At 38.8% G+C, this 21067-nt stretch overlaps 1 protein-coding gene across 11 annotated transcripts in view; it reads right to left on the reverse strand.

Moving 5' to 3' along the window:
* MAST4 (microtubule associated serine/threonine kinase family member 4) overlaps positions 1-21067 on the reverse strand; it is a gene marked incomplete at its 5' end in the record, with an annotated part of 210082 nt that overhangs the window by 40701 nt on the left and 148314 nt on the right. For all 11 annotated transcript variants that reach the window (XM_081880686.1, XM_081880685.1, XM_081880683.1 and 8 more), the window contains 8 exons: positions 1319-1404; positions 1964-2031; positions 5386-5518; positions 7591-7692; positions 11252-11461; positions 12969-13044; positions 15387-15544; positions 20403-20481. In XM_081880686.1, the coding sequence (XP_081736812.1) occupies positions 1319-1404; positions 1964-2031; positions 5386-5518; positions 7591-7692; positions 11252-11461; positions 12969-13044; positions 15387-15544; positions 20403-20481 (912 nt within the window). The remainder of the gene's footprint in view (positions 1-1318; positions 1405-1963; positions 2032-5385; positions 5519-7590; positions 7693-11251; positions 11462-12968; positions 13045-15386; positions 15545-20402; positions 20482-21067) is intronic.

Raw genomic sequence — 21067 nt, forward strand, 5'->3', positions numbered from 1 at the left:
TTTTGAAACACAGCATGTAAGCTCTCTAATGAAGGCACCTAATTCCATAACAGAACCAAACAAATAAAGATCAGAAGGTCGGCGTTCGAATCCCCACGACGGGGTGAGCTCCCATTGCTCGGTCCCTGCTCCTGCCAACCTAGCAGTTCGAAAGCATGTCAAATGCAAGTAGATAAATATGTACCGCTCTGGCGGGAAGGTAAACTGTGTTTCCGTGTGCTGCTCTGGTTCACCAGAAGTGGCTTAGTCATGCTGGACCCGGAAAAACTGTCTGCGGACAAACACCAGCAACCTCGGCCAGTTAAAGCGAGATGAGCACCGCAACCCCAGAGTCGTCCACAACTGACCTAATGGTCAGGGGTCCCTTTACCTTTTTATATACATACATATTTGGTTCAATCAAAATGCTTCCATTTGGAAGAAACAGCATGTTACACTATCATAATAAAAACATTAATGAACTACATCAGAAAAATATACCCAGTGACATTTCTGAAAATAAATCAATGAACCATAAGCTAGACCAGTGTTTCCCAACCTTGGGCCTCCAGCTGTTTTTGAACTACAACTCCCATCATCCCTGACTAGCAAGACCAGTGGCAAGGGATGATGGGAATTGTAGTCCAAAAACAGCTGGAGGCCCAAGGTTGGGAAACACTGAGCTAGACCTCCCTTATTTATGGGACTGCAGAAAATTAATGGCCTGGAAAACACCAAAAGGAAAAATGTTGTCTGACAACATTAACTTTATTTTCAGTTTATACTAGTAATAAACAGCATTAAGTGCCTGTGAAACAGTTTATTGCTTTGCATCCACAAAAGAAATAGTATAATTATTGTTTAATGGTACTAAAATTCTTAACAGCTAAGTTATTAGTAAGTGCTACCTTTTTACTTGGAAATAGTGGTCCAATTTGACTGAACACAGGGGATCAGAATTCTAACCTTCTGAACTTAGCATTAATAACCCAAACAAATAAAGAAAACCAATGAATGTGTTTTGTTAACACTAAACAATGAAAAAACAATGAAAAAGACAAATGATTTCAACATAAGCTTTATGCATGTGCTGCATATTATGCAAGGTAAAGAACTCTATTTTAAGCAGAGGTTGTACCAAAGATAAAATAATAATAATAAAATGGGAACCCCTTTCCCCATTTAAGAGCTATTCATTTCATTACCAAGAGAAGAATTATTTAATTACATTTTTCTATACAAACTTGTTTACCAGCCAAGAAGTAAGCAGTTTCATTTTGAACAGTATACAAACTTGCATGCAAAAGCTATGAGCCTTATTTATTATAAGAGTACTCACCCATATGCTCCATTACTAATCAGCTTAATTGTCTCAAAATCACTTTCACGAGGCTTCCTTTTAAGTTTAAGGGATGCATTGGAACTCTTTATAAGAAAAGAAAAGAAATCCAGTTACACTAGGCATAAAAAGTTGCAATATACCACAGTATATACCACTGTATACGAAGTGGGTCTACTTAGAACCGGTGTTAGAAACTGAGATGTGAAAGCTAGGAGCTAAATGGCACCTTAAACCTAGGTTACGGGCACAACAACAGAATGTCTAGGTGCTGAGTCCTAGAAGTGCTCTCTTACTGGACAAATTGCTTGATTAATGAATAGAATGGCAGTGCAGATAACCATTCTCTTCTATTTCGCAAAATGCACAAATTACTTATTTTTATTTTTTATATTACTATAAAGCAAAAATAATATTGTCTAAAAAGAGTGGTCTTTGATTACAACTAAATACATAAATAAGAGAATAAAGAAAGTAACCCTCCAAACTAATTTCTCATATAATTGCTACATTTGTATTGATTACTAAAGACAAATAGGATGTATGCTGCACACTTTTATAAGGTAATGAAATGAAACAATACAGCCAACTGTTTATTTTGAACTCATTATAAGAAAACATAGGCCAATGTAGCAAAAGACTTACACTAACTGATTCATCAGTTTCTGGAGTTGCTGCAGTTCCACTGTCATAGTTTGCTAGCTGGGCTATTTCTACAATATAAAAACAAAGTACACTATATTTTAAGAATACAGTTTGAATATTTATTAAAATAATGGGCTAAAAGACAGAGGGTGCAATGTTTTAACTGATACAGGGAAATACAATTTACTTAAGGCATAACACTTTTGAAGTTCAACTACATCTTCATTTAAACTGGTGTAAGAACTAATAATACAAAGTCACGCTAATGAAAGTAATACTTAAAAAATGTATTTGTAGTGCCACCTCCCTGATAAAATTTTAAGGTGGTTGGAAAAGAGGAAATGGCAAAAATCTCCACCTTGCTCCATTTGTCCAGCACTAGTGTACCTCCACTCAGTGGCGTAGCGTGGGTTGTCAGCACCCGGGGCAAAGCAAGTAATTTGTGCCCCCTAACCCATGCATTTGCGCCCCCTAACCCGTGGATTTGCGCACCCTAACCCTAACCCCCAGATGTTGCCCCCGGTGCGGCCGGCCCCCCCTGCACCCCCCACGCTACGCCACTGCTTCCACTGAGCGCATATCAGGATCCAATCCATAGTATATGCATGCCAATATTGGGCTATTGGCCTGATCCTGCAGGCTCTTCTTATGTTCTTAAAGAGCCTGCTGAATCAGGTCAACAGTCCATCTAGTTCAGCATCCTGTTCTCACAGTGACTAAACAGTTGCCTGTGGGAAACCAACAAGCAGGATTTGAGCACAAAAGCACTCTCCCCTCCTGTGGTTTTCAGCTGCCTCCAACGGTGGAGGCAAAGTAAAGCCATCCTCACATCAGCTTTAAAAAATAAAACACAAAGGAAACCATCCCATAACAGCAAAAACCAATTCATAAACACACACACACAGAAGAAATCATTAATACAATCCAAGTCACGTAGGTGTTTCTTTTAAATCAAAGCCAACATGTTTCCTCACTTAAGTTAAGGCCACCTACAACAACAACAAAAAACTTTGTATTAGTTTTACTAGTAAGTTAGAAAATATGGGATTTTATCATGGAACTGCTGAGAGTGAATTTTCCCATCCGCTTTTTTGGCTTGGCAAGACCTAAGCCATTAATGTACTTTGACAACCTTCTCAATCCAAAAATTATATTCATAAATAAGAAAATTAAAATGGTTCCGTTTTAAACATTACTTTTGCAAAATAACCATTATCTGAGAAACACACATTATTTGTAAACAGTAGGTAGTAATGGAATGAAACCACGAGTCAGCTTTTGAAGCAGGAAGTTAAGGAACCATTTTGCAATGCCTGAAGACATTTTTTAAAACTCATCTAAATACCATTAAACATCTGCTTTTTTATTCCATTGATTTAAACCATTTCTAAAGACTCATGATTCAAAAAGGTAAAGATGGTAATTTAAAAGCCATGGGGAAACATTTCTCCCCGGGGAACATTTCTGAAATACAACAACCAGGCTCCAATAAATGATGAATCTGTTGTGCTATTGCTTTCAGTACAGTATAGGTTATCTGGCATTATCTTGAAGTACTGCATGCATCATTTCACTTGAAGAAAAGATACTTTAGAAACTATAACAAAAAGGAGGAAAAACATAAAGGCTGAAATGCTAAGCACAATTACTGGAAAACAAATTTCATTGTCATATTAAGAGGCTCACTCGCTTACAACTGAAAATATATCCTTGTTATAAACTTGTTTTTATAAACTTAGTCAACTAGAGCTGACCTGATACTAACAATGAAGGTAAAAGGTAAAGGTAAAGGACCCCTGGATGGTTAAGTCCAGTCAAAGGCGACTATGGGGTGTGGTGCTCATCTTGCTTTCAGAAGCCAGCGTTTGTCCACAGCTTTCTGGGTCATATAGCCAGCATGACTAAACCACTTCTGGTGCAACGGAGCACCATGACGGAAACCAAAGCGCACAGAAACGCTGTTTACCTTCCCGCCACAGCGGTACCTATTTATCTATTTGCACTGGCATGCTTTCGAACTGCTAGGTTGTCAGAAGCTGGGACAGAGAAACGGGAGTATCCCCTATAGTTTCATAAATGTGTTTTCTTTTATTTCAATGTGTTTGAATTTACATACCAACAAAATTATTAACATGCTTCAAAATCTGCAGATGGGATTGCATGTTTCTTTAGATAACTTTCAGAAGTATGCAACAGAAAGCACCATTGCATGCTAACGTTGTTGTAACATGCATAATTACAGTACAGTCCTATTCAAAGTCCAATTTTGTTTATATGGTTTTAACATTAAAAAGGCAAGTGGGCTTAAATCACTGTTTGATTAGCCTGAAGAAATGAAACCTTGCAATAAATTAACTATATGGATAAATTATTTAAGAATCTGTATGCAAACAGGTACTGCATGTTTTTGCGGGGAACACAAGCTGTCCTCATCCTTCAAAAATACTAAAGAATACTAAAGGTCAATAAGTGGTGTATTTCCATGTTCTATCCTCATGTGCCAACCAGAGGATTGTTTTAAACCAGGGCAATTTGCTATACTGATTTAAATAGGCAAGAAGACTAACCTGTTTCCCATGGGAGTTTAATACATTTCCTAGAGAGGAATGCATGCCATATTTAACGTTTTGGTATAAAACTAAGTAGTCAATAGCAACCTAAGACCATAATCCAAAAGCTTTGGCCATGTAGTCTATATGTCTTTTGTTCTGAAGAATTGTATCTGCTTAGAGACAGATTTCTGTGTGGCTCGTTCTATATAAATACAAGGATAGAGAGTGTGATCACTTACTTAAATGTAAGGCTGAAATTCTATGCACACTTACTTCATACCTCTGGACAGCCCTGAAATTTTCTTTTAAATCAGATTAACATACAAAAACCCATCTCAAAAGCATTACTTTTATCTATGCTGCTAACCCCTTTACTATTGAGATTTGCCCAATGACTTCTTTCTGGTTCTCTGAGTGAATCATATTAAAATTATCCAGACTATCCAAGAATGTTTTGATATGCTCTAACATAACTTATATTCACATCATCCTTCGTTTATCCTGCCCTATGACTTGACCTCACCTGCAGCTGTCCCTGCTTTTCTCAAAACCACTAAACGTCGCACCACAGATTTCCACCATGAAAACATTTAATGAGGGAAGGCATTGAGAAGCTCAGTCGTATCTTCCTTTATCAGCAATGCACCTCCTGAGATGAAAAATGAACTGGCTTTATCCTTTATCTTCCTTTTTCTTCCTAACAACTTGCTATTTTCTAACACTTGATAGATAAAATATTATATATTTTATTCCATGCTGTTTGTACATCATTATAAAGATTGAAGTAAACTAGATAAAGAAAGTAGAACTAGCTAACATAATAAACTTGATTTAAGAGCTGTTTATTATTAGTCCATGGCATTCTCATACCTTCCAAAGGATCCTTATTCAATCCCAGTTGACTGATAATATATCTAGGAATGTCAGTTTTAATGCCCTGTCCCTCTTTTGCATGTCCTTCAGCAGCTTCAAGAAGATAGTAAAATTCCTCAGGATCAAATTCCTAAAAAGAAAAGAAAAATCACTGCAGAGATCTTCTGTGTTTACTTAATTTTGTTGCAAGTCATTAAGATGCCTTTCTTATGATAACAATTTTGATGCATAGAATCCCCACATGCTCAAAACACCATCACTGCCACAACCATTGTGGAATGGCTTATCATTGCAATCAAAGGGAAAGAACAACAAAATCTAAACTTTAGAGAGTGTACAAATTCCAATTATTTCAGTTTTATTCTAGCAGATTTCACAAATGTTTCCGTTCATATATATTTGTGTACTGTGCATAGCGAGTTCTATTGTTTGGGGCAATGACTAAATGTAGACTGACTGAAGGCAGCTTTATTGATTACAGCTTGCCAGAATTTTGCAACGATCCAAACACTGAGCAACCTGTTGGTTGGTTGACGTTGCTGCTCCCGTCACCATCCTGAGTGTAAATCCTCAGGGAGTTTTCTGACTCCTAAGCCTACTATGGCCCCTTCTGAGGGTTCTGTGAGCAACCTGGGTACGTTGTGGCCAAAAGCAGCTCTCCAACCTGGGGCCATAGTGTGACTCCCGCAAGACTTCTTATGGTGATCCTCCTCAGTCCTGCCTCTCCTCCATGCTCACAACAAACATGGTGACAAGTTAAAGTTCTATTAAAACCTATGACTGATTACTGATATGGGGAAGGCAAAATCCTTTCAGTGCCAAAGCCAGCTGTAGACACACACACTCTCTCTCTCCCACAAACCTCCAGCTAATCATTTTGTGATGGAACTGATGTATTGAAGGTGATTTATTGTTCCCCATTTTTATCAGTCTGTTTCATCAAAACCACCTCTCCCTCTCTCTTTCAAAACAGAAGACAGTCCTAAAATGGAAGTGCATACAAGACTCCTTAAAGGGATATCTGTGACAGCAGTTGACGCTGATGTGCACTGGGTAAGAGCCACCTAACAGCTGATGCAAAATTTCTTTGCTCCTTATACACCTCCATCATGCTCCCACTTACTTGCCTTTTTCTAAAACGTTGTAACCTTTCCTCATATGATTTAAGTCTCTTCCAGCTATACTGAACTGCTTTTTCTTTTCGTTTATTTATATTTGTACTTCCATTATTTTTATTGCATTGCTTTGTTTGAATTACTTCGATAAAAATTGTAAAATAACAACTGCTACTACTACCACTACTATTACTACTACTACTAGAGGCCATAATGGTTATGCAACACCTTTTTTCTGCTGCCCCCACCCCACATAAATGGCTGTGGCAGGGAAATCTCTAGGCCCCATTTCATCCCTAATTACATTGTGAGGAAAATACTCATGCCTAATAAACTTGGAACAAATCTGATTTTATATAGTATTTGTTTGGGAAATTTAGCAGACATCCATTAAAATAATCTGATTTAAATGGACCCATTCCAAACCAGACCACTAGAGAATTCACCTATCGCTCCTAATAAGCTTTCCTCACCATGACCCTCATCCCAAACACCTATAAATACATGAAGTGATAAGCCACTTGGAGCTTAGTAAAATATGAGGCTGGCTGCAAGCTTTTTCCACGGTAAGCAACTGATTTCACGGAGACCTGCAGAGTGTCTCCCAAACAGGTATATAATTATTAATCAAAAATATAAGAGCATGGACTTCTGGCATAGAGGTAATAATACACAGAAACCTATGCTTGTGAAGAAATAAAACCTTAACTTTGAAAATGTCAAAAGATAAACAAAGGGCGTAAAAACACTACACACCTAACAGCCAAAACACTATCTTTCAATAAATCAATAGAGTAGATAAAGCAGAACATATGCATTCAATCCACAGACCACATGGTTCAAACATTTGCATTCTATTTTCCTAGCTTTCACTCACTTGCTCCCAGAGATCAAGAAAGGCAAATAAAAAACAATTTCACCAGTATGAAATGCTTACACAGTATTCCAATCTAAGCCTGCAATTCGTTGTCGGGGCATACTAAAAATGTACTAAAAGCAACAATATTGAATGAATAGTACTCATAAATTGGAGCCCTTCCACTGACCTTCAATGGCAACCCAACTGATTAAAAAAGCATAATCTTACCAAACATTCCAGTAAGCGAGCAGGACGTGCTATGACAATAAGAATCTTTCGGACGAGCTGCTTAATAAATGCCAGTTCTCCACTTTCTGATCGTTCTTGGGCCTGATAAAGGAAAAGAGACTTGATGTTATATACAGACATAGAGAAAGAATTAATATGACAAACCAAACGTAATACAGTGAAATGAACTGTATATTCTTCCAACACAATCATTTCTACAGTCACATGGGTTACCATCTCAACATAGCCTCCACGTTGACACAAGTAATACCAATGCCTCTATTGTTAAATGCACGACGTGTGTGTGTGTGTGTGTGTGTGTGTGTGTCCATCCATCTCCTATGCAAGGGGAGCATCTTAGTGCAAGTGCAAGAGAAAGCTTAGTAGAATAGTCATGCTGTAGAAGGAAACCCATAGTTGGTACACATATTTGGCAGATTAGTTTTAAGAGGGCTTGTAAGGAAATGGTTTTGTGAGGAGTTCTTCTTTAATTTTGTTTTGAATGTTATCATAAGTTGCTCCGGATTTACTGAAAAAACAAGGATAACATTTATAGGTAAGTCATATAGCTAAATCAATGCTAACTGTTTGGTAGCTCAGCTAACTCCAAACCATATTAATGCAGGCACCGGTGCACCCTACCACCCCAAACCATGAACTGTAATGTCAGGATTGACAGTACAAACTAGTTAGTTCTTACATTTGAATCTTGCCTTTGCTATGTACATCTCAGGGTGAACATCTGTCCAACTGTATACATGTGGTAGAAATATGAACTCAGTTCATTAAGAATCACTGCTAGAATAGCATAGGTGCTGGATTAAAGATTTTTTTTATTAAAAAAAAACCCCAACACTGTATGTTTATGTGCTCACAGATTATGTTTAGCAAAGGAATCTATGGATGGAATCTTGCTTCTGCACATGGGCTGCCACTGCTGGATGAGAGCAAATTTCCTTAGATCTGAGCTGTGCAATCATCTGCCTTAGGAGTAAACATTTTACCTCTATCTGTGGAAGCAGCAGCAAATAAAATGTACATGGGGGGAAATAGCAGGTGAGTAATCTAAGCAGAATTACTGGGATGGCAAATTCAGTAGATGATCAGAAAAGAAATTGAAAGTATAATGTGAAAGAATGGGAACAAAAAGAGCACTTTTTTGAAGAAAGAAAAAGCTTGGGAAAGAAATTGCAAGAGGTTTTGTACTGCATTCCAAATTTCTTTCAAACTTTTTTTTGTCTAGTAACAAAGAATAGACTTTCAGAGACCTAATGAATGCAAAGAAGCCATATGTTGCTTCTCCTGGCTGAAGGATATGGACGCTCCTTTGTTCATATCGCAAAAAAGGCACTTCTTTGTCTGAATAATAGAAGCTGCAGGATAAAGTTAAATTACATTCACAACTTATTCTCCAGTGTACTGGTAGATATCCACAAGTGTGAATCTGAATCAATCCAAGTTAGATGGTTGATTGCATTACTAGAGACTTACTTTTCAAAATATTTTTTTACTTGTGAGTTAAAATCCCATACATGTTAACTCTTAATTAAAACAATATGAAAAATTAAGTTCAGGATAGGTTTTTTTAAACACCTAGTAGTTGAAAGGCAGTATGTATAGATTATTGCATTTTATTGTATGGCAAATTTGAGAGAAGAAACAAAACGGGAGAAATGATTTTCACTATTCCAGTCTAGCAAACTTTAGTATGTTGAATGCATTACAATTTGTATCAGATGCTTAAACCTGCAACAGTAGGTGAGCTTGTGAACAAAAAGATCCCAGGAAAGTAAAAGGAGGTTGCTCCAAGAAAACATTAAACTCAAATTGACCTTGACCTTAATACAAATATGTCAGCTGCTCAGATGCCTTGTGACTTCCCTTAGCCATGCAAAGCAATAACAATGTGCCAAGCAGCAGGAGACACAGCTATCCACTGAATGTCACAGCTGGGAACTGACAACAATTGCATCATCAGAAACCCAAAGTGTGTTCCCACAATTTAGTTCCAGCAAACAGCAGGCATTCCTGCAAGGATTTATGTTGAAATGAACACTATAAAGGTAGCAAAAATGGGAGTTTTCATACTTGGGAATAAAGGACACCTAAATAAAAACCATAAAAGCTCAGTTTGAGCTCAAAGATACTGTTTAAAAGTGTACTTTGGAATCCATTTTCTTATCAATAATTTAATGTTACCAAACATTGTGCAAACCCAAGCCTTTTTTTTTAAATCCCAAAATGTTCTTTAAAACTTCAGCATTATTCAAAAACCTTATTATTTTTGCTAACATTTTAATAGCACTTGACATTGGACAATTCAGAAATATTATTTCACGTTGTACTTGGACAGAAGGCATACCCAGGTCTGTGATACACTTAAACTACATGTAATAATTTTGCCTGTACTCATCTTCATCAAAATGTTCAATGATCTGTTAATACAGTAAACAAATTCACAGATAAGGACCAATGGTCTCTTCCCTCAAGCATGTAAATGACATCAGGTGCGATATACCTAAGCTGATTCATGTAAAATGAAGGTCTGCCTTCTGAACTAGGAGAACATGCTATAAGGCAGGGGTCAGCAACCTAAGGCCCATGGGCCACAAGCAGCCCATGGGGGTTGTTTAACCAGCCCATGGACCCCTGCCACCCGCTCGGTCGGCTCCTGTGCACCACACTAAATGAGCGCGGAGCAGAGCGGGGACCGCCTTCCGTGACACTAGCTGGCTTCCCATTGGCTGCAGCCAATGGGAAGCTGTGCACACCTCCTCCGCACCAGAAGGAGTGCCGGAAATAGTGTTTGCGCGTGCGTGCATGCAGCACACACACTCCAGCCCACTGCGGCACCTGCGGGACTGTCAACCGGCCCAAGCCACAAAACCTTCGCTGAGCCCTGCTATAAGACATGTATCATGAATGCTGCCTTGGCCAAAGCATAAAAATCCACCTTATAAGGCTTAAAAATATACTGGGACTAACCCATGTAGCCAACTGACTGACTTTCTACAGAGGCACATTTAAGGAAAATGCTGCTGGAGTAGCTTCTGCTCTGGCTGAATGAGCAAAAATCTTGATGGATGGAGGCAAATGAATGATGCAATTATACATTTTGAGCCACCTTGCCAACATGGTGGATGGAGGAGGCTTTCTTACCCAAGGAGGAAGGGTGAAATATACTAAGAGGAAATCTGGCTGGTGGAAGGGCTTGGTACATGTAATGCAGATTTTCAGTGCCTTCTGCAAGTCTAATGAATTTCACATTCACATTCTTTTGTATAGCTTTTCCTTAACCACACAATTATTACCAAAAATTATTAGACTGCACAAAATTAAACTTGGATATAATATTCCTTTTGTCTACGACAGAGGAGAGTATAAGACTATTTCATCTGAGGCACAGAGGGACTGCCTAAGTTACATTCTAGGATAAAATAAGCTAGCTTTCAGATACTTCATATACCAATTATATAGTCATATGCTTTAAGGTCCCTTAGACAACCGCGAAGGTCACTGAACTGACCGGACACACTTAAAGAGCTGTATGTGTCTTATGTATTTATTTTTATAGGTCAGTTGCCATAACTATTTCCAGAGCTGCATCTTCTTCAACTAACATATCTCAGCAATTTCTAAACCGTATTTATGTGGTTCATACCTCTTGTAGGAGCTTATCCAATTTGTGCTGTAACTCAAAGAAGTATCGTGAGGTGATGAGGCCCTGATGAGATTTATCCAAGCAATCACGAGCCAGCTCAATGATCTGGTGGTGGGTGAAACTGAGAACTCCATCTGCCAAGGGAAGGACGTTATCAGGAGAGTGGTTGGTGATAATCTCCTGAAGTCGCTCTTCCATCTGAGCAGTAGCCTATCAAAATAAGTTTTATGGGTTTAATCAAGAAGCTATTAAACATACTTAAGGTTTAAATTAAAATCCTTGCAAGACAAAATAGAAGTTTATTGAACCTGTAAACTTACTTGATTGATTGATTGATTGATTGATTGGATAGTTGCTTTATCTTCCCCAGGGATAAAGCAACTTACAACCAACCAACCAACCAACCAGGCAACAACCCCCACATAGGAGAATAAAGAAATGCATTAAAAAGAGACAATGCATGTACTTTTGTAACCAAAGGAAATCTTTAATAAATTTATTTAAATATATACCCTGCCCATTTCTAAAAAGGCTACAGATGGTGATCATATAGGCCATACATACTAGCCTGGCTTTCACGTTACATGAAAACATAGTTTAAAACAAACTATGGTTTAATGTGAACAAGCAATGTGCTTGTGCACGTTACTCAAAAGTTATTGTGGCACTCCTCTCCTGTTTGTGCTGCTGCCACACAGAGGACAAAACCAGCCAGAGTCTGACTTGTCATGTAGTCCAAAGCAGGGGCTTGTGGTTTGTTTCCTCCAAACAAACCACCAGAAGTAACCACTTTAGCTTCTTTTAGCTACAGTTCAGAAGGAGTGGGGAAAGAGTATCATGAAAACTTTTGACCAGCATACAACAGCACGCTGCTCATTCACATCAAATCAGCTTCTTTTAAACTATGGTTTAATGTGGTGTGCAAACTGGGCTGTAGAAAGAGGTAAAATTTTATCCCTCTTTCAAACGACCTGGCATTTTAAAAAGAGATTTATACTCTCTTTAGAGGAAATCCTCCACAAAATGGACTGTAGTACATTATAAAACCTTTTAAAGCACATAGTCAAGTCAGCGAAACAAACAACATTAAAACCACTAGCATAAAGCAGTAACAACCATACTCCAGTTAAATGCAGTTAACTCACCAATGCACAAATCAAATGTTTTGAGAAAAGACAGGTTTTTAAAACCTCCTTTTTAAAATTAAGACATGGGTCTTCCTGAACGCTAGAGCAATTCCATTTCATAATTGTACAGCAATCACAAAAAGCCCTGTTACTCTGATAATTCAATACTAATAACATCTACACTAAAAATAAACATATATTTCTAAAGCACACACTTGCAAAAGTTGCTTCCACAAAGTTATACATGCTGCTTCCACCAGGATTCCATGTATTTGCAAGGAATTATCTGGGCTCTGTGTCCTGTCATTGCATCTTACACTGCCAAAGTACCTTCTAGAAAGTTATGTACCCTGTGTAACTGTTACCATAAAACCAAAGCTTTTTGGAAAGCGACGAGAACTATAATGCAACTTTGGCATGATTGTTTCTGAGACAGATCAGCTGACAAATATTTTAAAGAATATTGTTGCTTTATGATAGAATTTTTTGCTTAAATTAATCTGATATACCAAATATAACAGAACACCTTTTTTTAGAACACAGATTTCTTATCAAGTCAGCTTTAGAATGCAGTGAATATTCATCTTTACCTTTGGGAATCTTTCTTTGTATACATGGTTCATCATAATGATTTCATGGTCACAGCAGGCAGGAGAACGTCCAGGGCTGCAAGTAAAGCAAAGCCAATCACCCCTTGGATCTTGCACTGAATGAACTGAAAATGAGGTCTATAATTTATGTACTCTCTTCTGTAGGCAGTCAGTATTATTATTACTACAGGACAAGGGGGGCTGCAACAAAATGTGGCAGAGTGAAGAAGTCTTAGTCACTGTTCTAGTCTGTCTGTCTGCCATGCCTTCCTCTGCAATACTCCATTCTAGTCAACCCTCCAACCTGGTTTTCTGTCCTGTCCCCTGTACCTTGCCATGTCAGCCAGCTTGATCTCTGAACATGCTTTTTTGTAAACTGATAAAAACAATACAAATTCCTTCCAGTAGCACCTTAAAGACCAACTAAGTCAGTTCTTGGTATGAGCTTTCGTGTGCATGCACACTTCTTCAGATACTTCTTCAGATACACACGAAAGCTCATACCAAGAACTGACTTAGTTGGTCTTTAAGGTGCTACTGGAAGGAATTTGTTTTGTTTTGACTATGGCAGACCAACACGGCTACCTATCTGTAACTGATAAAAACAATGTTTTCAAGAGCTAGGAGTCAGTCCACTCCCTGTTTCCAGAGGTGTAGGCATGTTAGTTTTGCTGCAGCAAAATCAACAGTGTCTTGTGACATTTTAAGACTAACTTAATTAATGCATTTGCTAGTCTGAGGGGCACAATATTTTTTAACTCATTCCTAAATACTGCAAATGCAAAAGGCTGCTTCCACCTTTCCTACTTTATAAGAAACGAAGAACGAGCGAATATGTATTTCCTAAGGCTAGGCACCTGATAGGCCCCTTGTATCAAAATAATTTCTGTGGGTTCTAAAACTATATAAAGCAGGTTTACATGAACTGGGAAAACAGGTTCTAATACACACATATCACTAAATCCTCATCAACTATCTTTAAAGTAGAATCTCTGCTCTGTTTTGTTAGGCCTGTGGCCAAATTCTGTAAGATGTAATGTAATATAATGAAATATAATGTAATGTAGTTGCACTGTGTTTTCATTAGGGGGTGGGGGGACTGTGCAAAAGACACAGAATTTCAGGATAAGTATACATGTTGACTATTGGAGAATTCCATTTTATGCAACAGAGCCTACTGACCTCTGAATCACAGGACCCAGTTGTGACTCTTGCACACCAGCTATGTCACTCTAGACAGGTTCTACCAGCTACTGTCCTCCTTCTACTTCATCCAGAATCTATTTGCTTATTGCATTTTGTCCCCTCTCAAGCCTCTATATGGCTAAGGGAAATTAAGGAGTGGGGGTGGTACAAGAGGAGCAAAGTGCCCATTTACATTAGACTGAGTTGTTTACGCTGACACTAACACTACAACTCACTGTTTTTTCATATGGAGCTGCTGTTTCATTAAATCTAGAGAGTGACCACAGCCTCCAGGATACATGCAACACAGTTCAGAATAAAATTTATCCTTCTCAGACAACTGGGAATCAGAAGAATGTAACATTTCAATCTATGAGCTAAGGCAGGAAATCTCTGCAAGTTGTAGTTTCTGGAGACACTAGTTTTATATTAAACTAATACCTTAAATATTTTGATTTAGTTCTGAACAAATGAAAAGATCACCTATATTTCTTTCTCTTTGTTGACAAGCTTCACCTCTACTGAGAACAAGAGAACTTCAAACTCTTGAAAAGAGCAAACCTATCACCCTATAATTTGGTTTCTCAACAAGTAGTCTATTTCTCTACAGATTGTGAATGTAGCTTTTCTTATTAATCACCATAATGTACTCAGAACTTTGGGAGAGGAAGAAATTTAAACTAAATACTTTTTTGTGATGGTAGGAATTCTGAATAATTTATGTTGCCACGCAGCACATTTTCAATCATTTCAATAGATATACTGAGAACATTTTGAAGATTATTAAGCTAGGAAGCAACTGAAATGAAAATTATAAACTTAATTGTGAAGGTCATGATTTCACATTTCTAAGGGCAAGGCTAGTGGAAGACCATTTGAAAACTAATGTGCATTTTTTTAAAAAGCCTAAGACACAATTAGCTCTATATTTTACTGCAATTCAAACATTAGTATAAGCACACACAAAAAAACATACCGTTTTATCCAGACTTTCCCTGACACACAATTTTGGACCCTGTTATATGTTTTGAATCTCCGTATTTATTGTATTGCTTTACTGTTTTTCATGTTTTACATTCATGAAGACTGCCCAAAATATTAAGAGATTTGGAAATGCTTTTAAACAAGGTAACAAAATATAAAATAATGTTATAGTAACGTGCATAAAAAGTATAGTTTCTCATGAGTTTCCACATGAAGATATCATTTCAATTTCCTGGCAGGTCAACCCACCTCAGGCTTCTGGATCGTGGCCGCATTTGAGTGGTCCTACATCTATTATCACTGGCAATGCTTTCAGTGGCACAGAAATGTTTAGACAAAAAATGTAGTTCGTCTGGAGTTGGTTGGTATGGTAACTGGTGCAACTTCTCTTGGGAGGAACAGGATGACTGCAATAAACATGTGGAAGATAAATTCGTACCATAACCATAAAGTCATGTTAAACATTTGTCTGGATTGTACACAGAATAACTTCCTTATTCCTAAACTTTCTGAACACAGAAAATAAAAATGCAACCTTAAAGAGATTAGAGAAGCAATAACATCATACAAACACTTTATATGCATCTGGACAGATACAGCCTTGCAATTTCAAGGACCCTTCCTGTGTATTCTCTCAGCCCTTGGATTTAAAACAGACAAAACTGCTAAGCATATGTATGAAACTAGTATAACATGATCATCCATTAACTACAGCTATCCTTTTTGATTTGCTGTGCTGTAATGCAACTTTAAAGATAATTTGGTGCAGAAGGTGACTTATCAAGATGATGCGTTGGAAAGTTACAGAAGCAATTTTCAGAAGCAATTTTGAGGAAGGCTTATAGCACAGTGGTAGAGCACATCCTTTGCATATGAAAAGTCCCAGGTTCAACCCCTGGTGTTTCCCATGTAGAGCTGGGAATAACTCCTACTGGAAACCTCCGAATGCTGCTGTCAGTGAGAGTCAACGTTACTGAGCTTGATGGACTGGCTTGGTATAAGGAAGCTTTCTATATTCCTATGTTCCACAATCACTCCACTTAATACACTTTCCTACATGGATATTTACTTTGGTGTAGTAAAGAGGCACATTTGCTTTGCAGAAGGAACACATGATGGGGAGCAACAGTTCGTTTCCTTCTAACAGGTTGCTGCTGCTTCTAAATCCCGAGGCAGCAATACTTCACCTTTCTAGAGAAATGCCTTACAGAAATTTTCTATGCAGTCTCCAAGCATGTGTTCAGTCAATTATTCAGATTCACAAAGCAAACATCTTGTCAGGGAACTGCCATCAGTGCCGGAGGGAGAGAGCAAAATCCAGAGAGATTCCAGAGAGCGTCCCGGGATTGGGAGAGGCAGCCCATCTTCTGGGGAAGAGAATCAGCGTAGCACCAGTGGAGAAGGGGGGCAGATGGGGGAGGCGGCGAGGCGGTCCCATGACTCCTTGCCGGAGACCAGCGGGGAGAGTAGGGGTCCTCCGCTGCCTACGCCCTCCTAGCGCAGAAGGCTTTCGCGCAGAGAGAGTAGGAGGAGACTAGGCGTCAAAGAGCTTCTTTGCTGGAAGTTTAAGAAACGCCCACTGACAGATTCTGCCAGCGATTGAGGCAGCCACGGGTGAGTGGCTGTCCGGACAGAAAAGGTTCACTCAGGCAACCCAGCCAGGTGTTTACACCAGCTTACGCACGAGCAACCCCTAGAACCATTACACATCTGTATAAATCTTGAAGACCAAAATAGTTGCTTGCTTGAATATTACTATGAATAGATTTTCTTTTGAAATACTATCCTCTTTGTTTAAAATCTAGGATGAAAAAGCAATGAGCAAAGGAGTTTTCTATTAATTTTACCTTACCTATGCTTACATACAATCCTTAAGTTAAGTGATTTGTGCTGACAGCTTCAGATTGATCAGTTAAGAACAGGCATAGGCAAACTCAGCCCTCCAGATGTTTTTGGGACTACAACTCCCATCATCCCTAGCTAACAGGACCAGTGGTCAGGGATGATGGGAACTGTAGTCCCAAAATATCTGGAGGGCCAAGTTTGCCTATGCCTGCTTAAGAAGTGTGAGAAGAGTCATGCTGGATCACATCACTGGTCCTTATAGTCCAGCATCCTGCTCATGTAGTGGCCAACCACAAGGCTGTGGCAGATTTAGGGGAGTGTGACTGGTTTGATCACACTAGCCCTGGAGCCTTGGGAATGCCACAAATATGATTTAGAATGGAACATGAGAGGTGGGGAACGCCAATTCCGGGGGTTGCACAGGCCGCTGCTGAAATGTGAGACCCCAAGGTCCTCCACTCCCTGTGGGTAGCCTGCAAGGAAGACCTGAGCGCAACAGCACTCTGCCCACCTACAATTGCCAGCAACTGGTTTTCAGAGGCATATTGCCTCTGACAGAAGAGGTAAAGCATAACCATCATGACTTATAGCCACCGATAGCCTTCTCCTCCATGAATTTATCTAATCCTCTTTTAAAGCCATCTAAGTTGGTGCCCATAGGTCCACAGTTTAAATGTGCATTGTGTGAATAAACGCTTTCCTTTATCTGTCCTGAATCTCCCAATATTCAGCTTCACCAGATGTTCACAAGTTCTGGTTTAGTTCACAAGTTCCTCCATGTTATACATAATCTGATAAGCTTTTGTCATGTCACCTCCTATTTGCATTTTCTCTAAACTAAAAAGTTCCAAATGCTGCAACCCTTCCTCACAGGAGAATTGCTTCATCTCTTCAATCATTTTGGATGCCCTTTTCTGAATCTTTTCCCACCCTATAACATTCTTCTTGAGGTTTGGAAACCAGAACTGTATAAAGTATTTCAATTGTGGTCACACTACAGATTTGTATAACAGCATTATGAGATTGTCATAATGCTTTTTCACAGCTGCCACACTCTGGAACTACATCTTTATCGAGCTGTCCACTACAACCTCAAGGTCTCATTCATAGTCAGTCACTACAAGTTCAGACTACATGAGCATATATACAGTGGTGCCCCGCAAGACTAATGCCTTGCAAGACGGAAAACCCGCTAGACGCAAGGGTTTTCCGTTTTGGAGGTGCTTCGCAAAACGAATTTCCTATGGGCTTGCTTCGCAAGACGAAAATGTCTTGCGAGTTCCTGCGGGTTTTTTCCCTCCCCCCCTTTTTCTAAGCCGCTAGGCCGCTTATCAGCTGATTCGCTAAGCCGCTAAACAGCTGATCCGCTAAGCCGCTTAACAGCTGATCCGCTAAGCCGCTTAACAGCTGATCCGCTAAGCCGCTTATCAGCTGATCCGCTAAGCCGCTAAGACGCTTATCAGCTGATCCGCTGATCTGCTAAGCCGTCAATGGGCTTGCTTCGCAAGACAAAAAAACCGCAAGACGAAGAGACTCGCGGAACGGATTCTTTTCGTCTTGCGAGGCACCACTGTGTGTGTGTGTGTGTGTGTGTGTGTATTAAGAATGTTTTGCATTACTTTACACTTGTTTGCACTGAACTGCATTACTGTCCATTCATTTCTGTTGGAGCTTTTCACAATCTCTTTTTTGCTTTAACAAACTCGAACAATATCATTAGCATGCTTGGCTACCTCACTGCTCACCCCTAACTTCAATTCATTTATAAACAAGTTAAAATGCACAAGTCCCAATACCAATCCTTGGGGGACTCCCCTTTCTCCATTCAGAGAACTGCCCATTTATTCCTGCTCTCTGCTTTCTGCTAATTACCCAATCCCTGACCCATATGAGGACCTCTCCTCTTAGTCAATGAGTGCTAAGCTTACTCGGGAGACTTTGGTGGGGACCTAACTGAAAGCTTTTTGAAAGCCCAAGTATGCTATGCCAACTGGATCATCCCTGTGAGCTTCTTCACAATCTCAAATAACTCTAATAAGCTTGTGAAACTGGTCTTGCCCTTGCAGAAGCCATGCCAGCTCTGCTTCAGCAAGGCTTGTTCTTCTATATGCTTGGTTAGCTTATCTTTAAAAATACTTTCTGCTAGTTTTCCCAGGCCAGACGTTAAGCAAATTGGCCTGTAATTTCCAGGATCTCCCTGGATGCCTTTTTTAAAATTGGTGTTATATTGCCTGCTTTCCAGTCCTCTGGTATGAAGGCTAATCTGAGTGACAAGTTACATATTTCTGTTGGAAGATCAGCCATTTCACGTTTGAGTTCTTTGAGAACTGTCTGGTGAATGCCATCTGGACCCAGTTGGCAATTTGTCAGTTTTTATTTTATCTATGTTTATTATTCAGAGCCATCTTCCCAATAATAGATAGTTCAAAGGCTTTTTCTTAATTTTCTCAACATAACAGTTTACATGAAACTATTTTCCATAAGGTTTAAAACAATAACAGAATATGACAATTTATGCTGTGATCTCTTAACAACCTACCAGTAGATTAACTGTGATTCGTATTTTCTTATAGCTATCTAAACGTCACCTAATCTTAAAAATTAGTATGAAGAGCCAGGTTGTACCTATCAAGGTATGAATATGTAATTATTCAGGCATCCAAACCTATCTTGCAGTGAAAATGATTGTCTTCAATAGAACATGGATTTACTCCAAGGGAAATGGGCCCCAAACTGTGTAACGGGAAAAATAACTATTTGTATTATAGCTAAGTGATGCATGGAATCCTGCTAAATAAAAAATTCAAAGTGAAAGTGAGTTATGGGAGGATACAAAGTACCTTCTGGCATATATAAAATATACTATCATGTTGTACTGTATATTATATGAAAGAAGGAAAATCAACAGTGGTTATAACACACAGTGTGCCTGTTGAAGCAGGGACAATAACAAAAAAAGTGTATTTGTTAGAAATACAGCTCTACTTGAATAGCATTTTTGGGCAGAGGATCAGTGCAAGTTCTCTATTATGTCAGTGAGGCTGCCTTAACAATTACTTATTAGCTAGCATGCCTGTAACTGTTTTCAAGCACTGCACCTAATTTTTTTCCTTCAAGTTTAGCAGACAGCATCTATTGTATGAATTATGAGAAAGGAGCGGGGGAACTCATTGCCAGAAAAAGTTAAAATAGTAAATATTTTGACAAGCATAGTGGGGTGTGCGACCCAATCAAAATCCTTTAAAATGTTAATAGATGGTATTGCTGGGATAGAGCCTCCCCCTATCTCCCTATAGCCCTACCCCAACTGTAGATACTAGTAGAAGTCTACATTATTGTTTAAAATCTTACAAGGGCTGAATCTGAGAATATATAACAAGCAGAAGCTATTTATTTATTTATTTATAGATAGTTACTTACTGAAACAGTTGAGCTTGGAGTATTTGTACCATAGCCAGAAGAGGGGAGAGATGCCAGTGACCAACGTCGTCCATCAGTCCTGTTGGGAATTTGAGTTAAGCCACATAAGACAACTGTTAACACTACAGTATTATACAAAAACCGTTGGAATAGAATCCATGAAATGTTGTGGTGTACCATGAGGAAATACAGACAAACTCATAAGCAAGCGTTCTTACAAGGCACTTTTTTTAAAAAAGCACATGAAATAATCCAACTGTGAACGGGATGTTTTAGGATATCGGTTAGAGACAATGCTAAACAGGAACAGGATGGAGGAGAGACAGATGCACAACAATGACAGGCTAGAAAATGGAATGTACATGGAAATGTATCTAAAATGCACCAAGAATTACAGAAGCTTGACTTGCAAAACTAAACATTTTCATAAAATTATAAATTTTGGTAGAACAAAACATTTAACATGTAGGACAATTTCAAATTCTGCTACATGTAGTCCACATTCAGACATAGGACTGCCAACTCAAATTTTCAGCTGGATGAGGCCTAAATACTATGCTCATGTAACATGTGCAGTTATAGTGCCTGTGTTTATAATTCCTCTGCTACAGCACTACCATCCATGTCTAACAGGAGGCTACAACTGTTTCACAGACAAAAGTAGA

This window comes from Podarcis erhardii (genome assembly GCF_964252035.2).
Source record: "Podarcis erhardii genome assembly, chromosome: 11".
Lineage (NCBI taxonomy): Eukaryota > Metazoa > Chordata > Lepidosauria > Squamata > Lacertidae > Podarcis > Podarcis erhardii.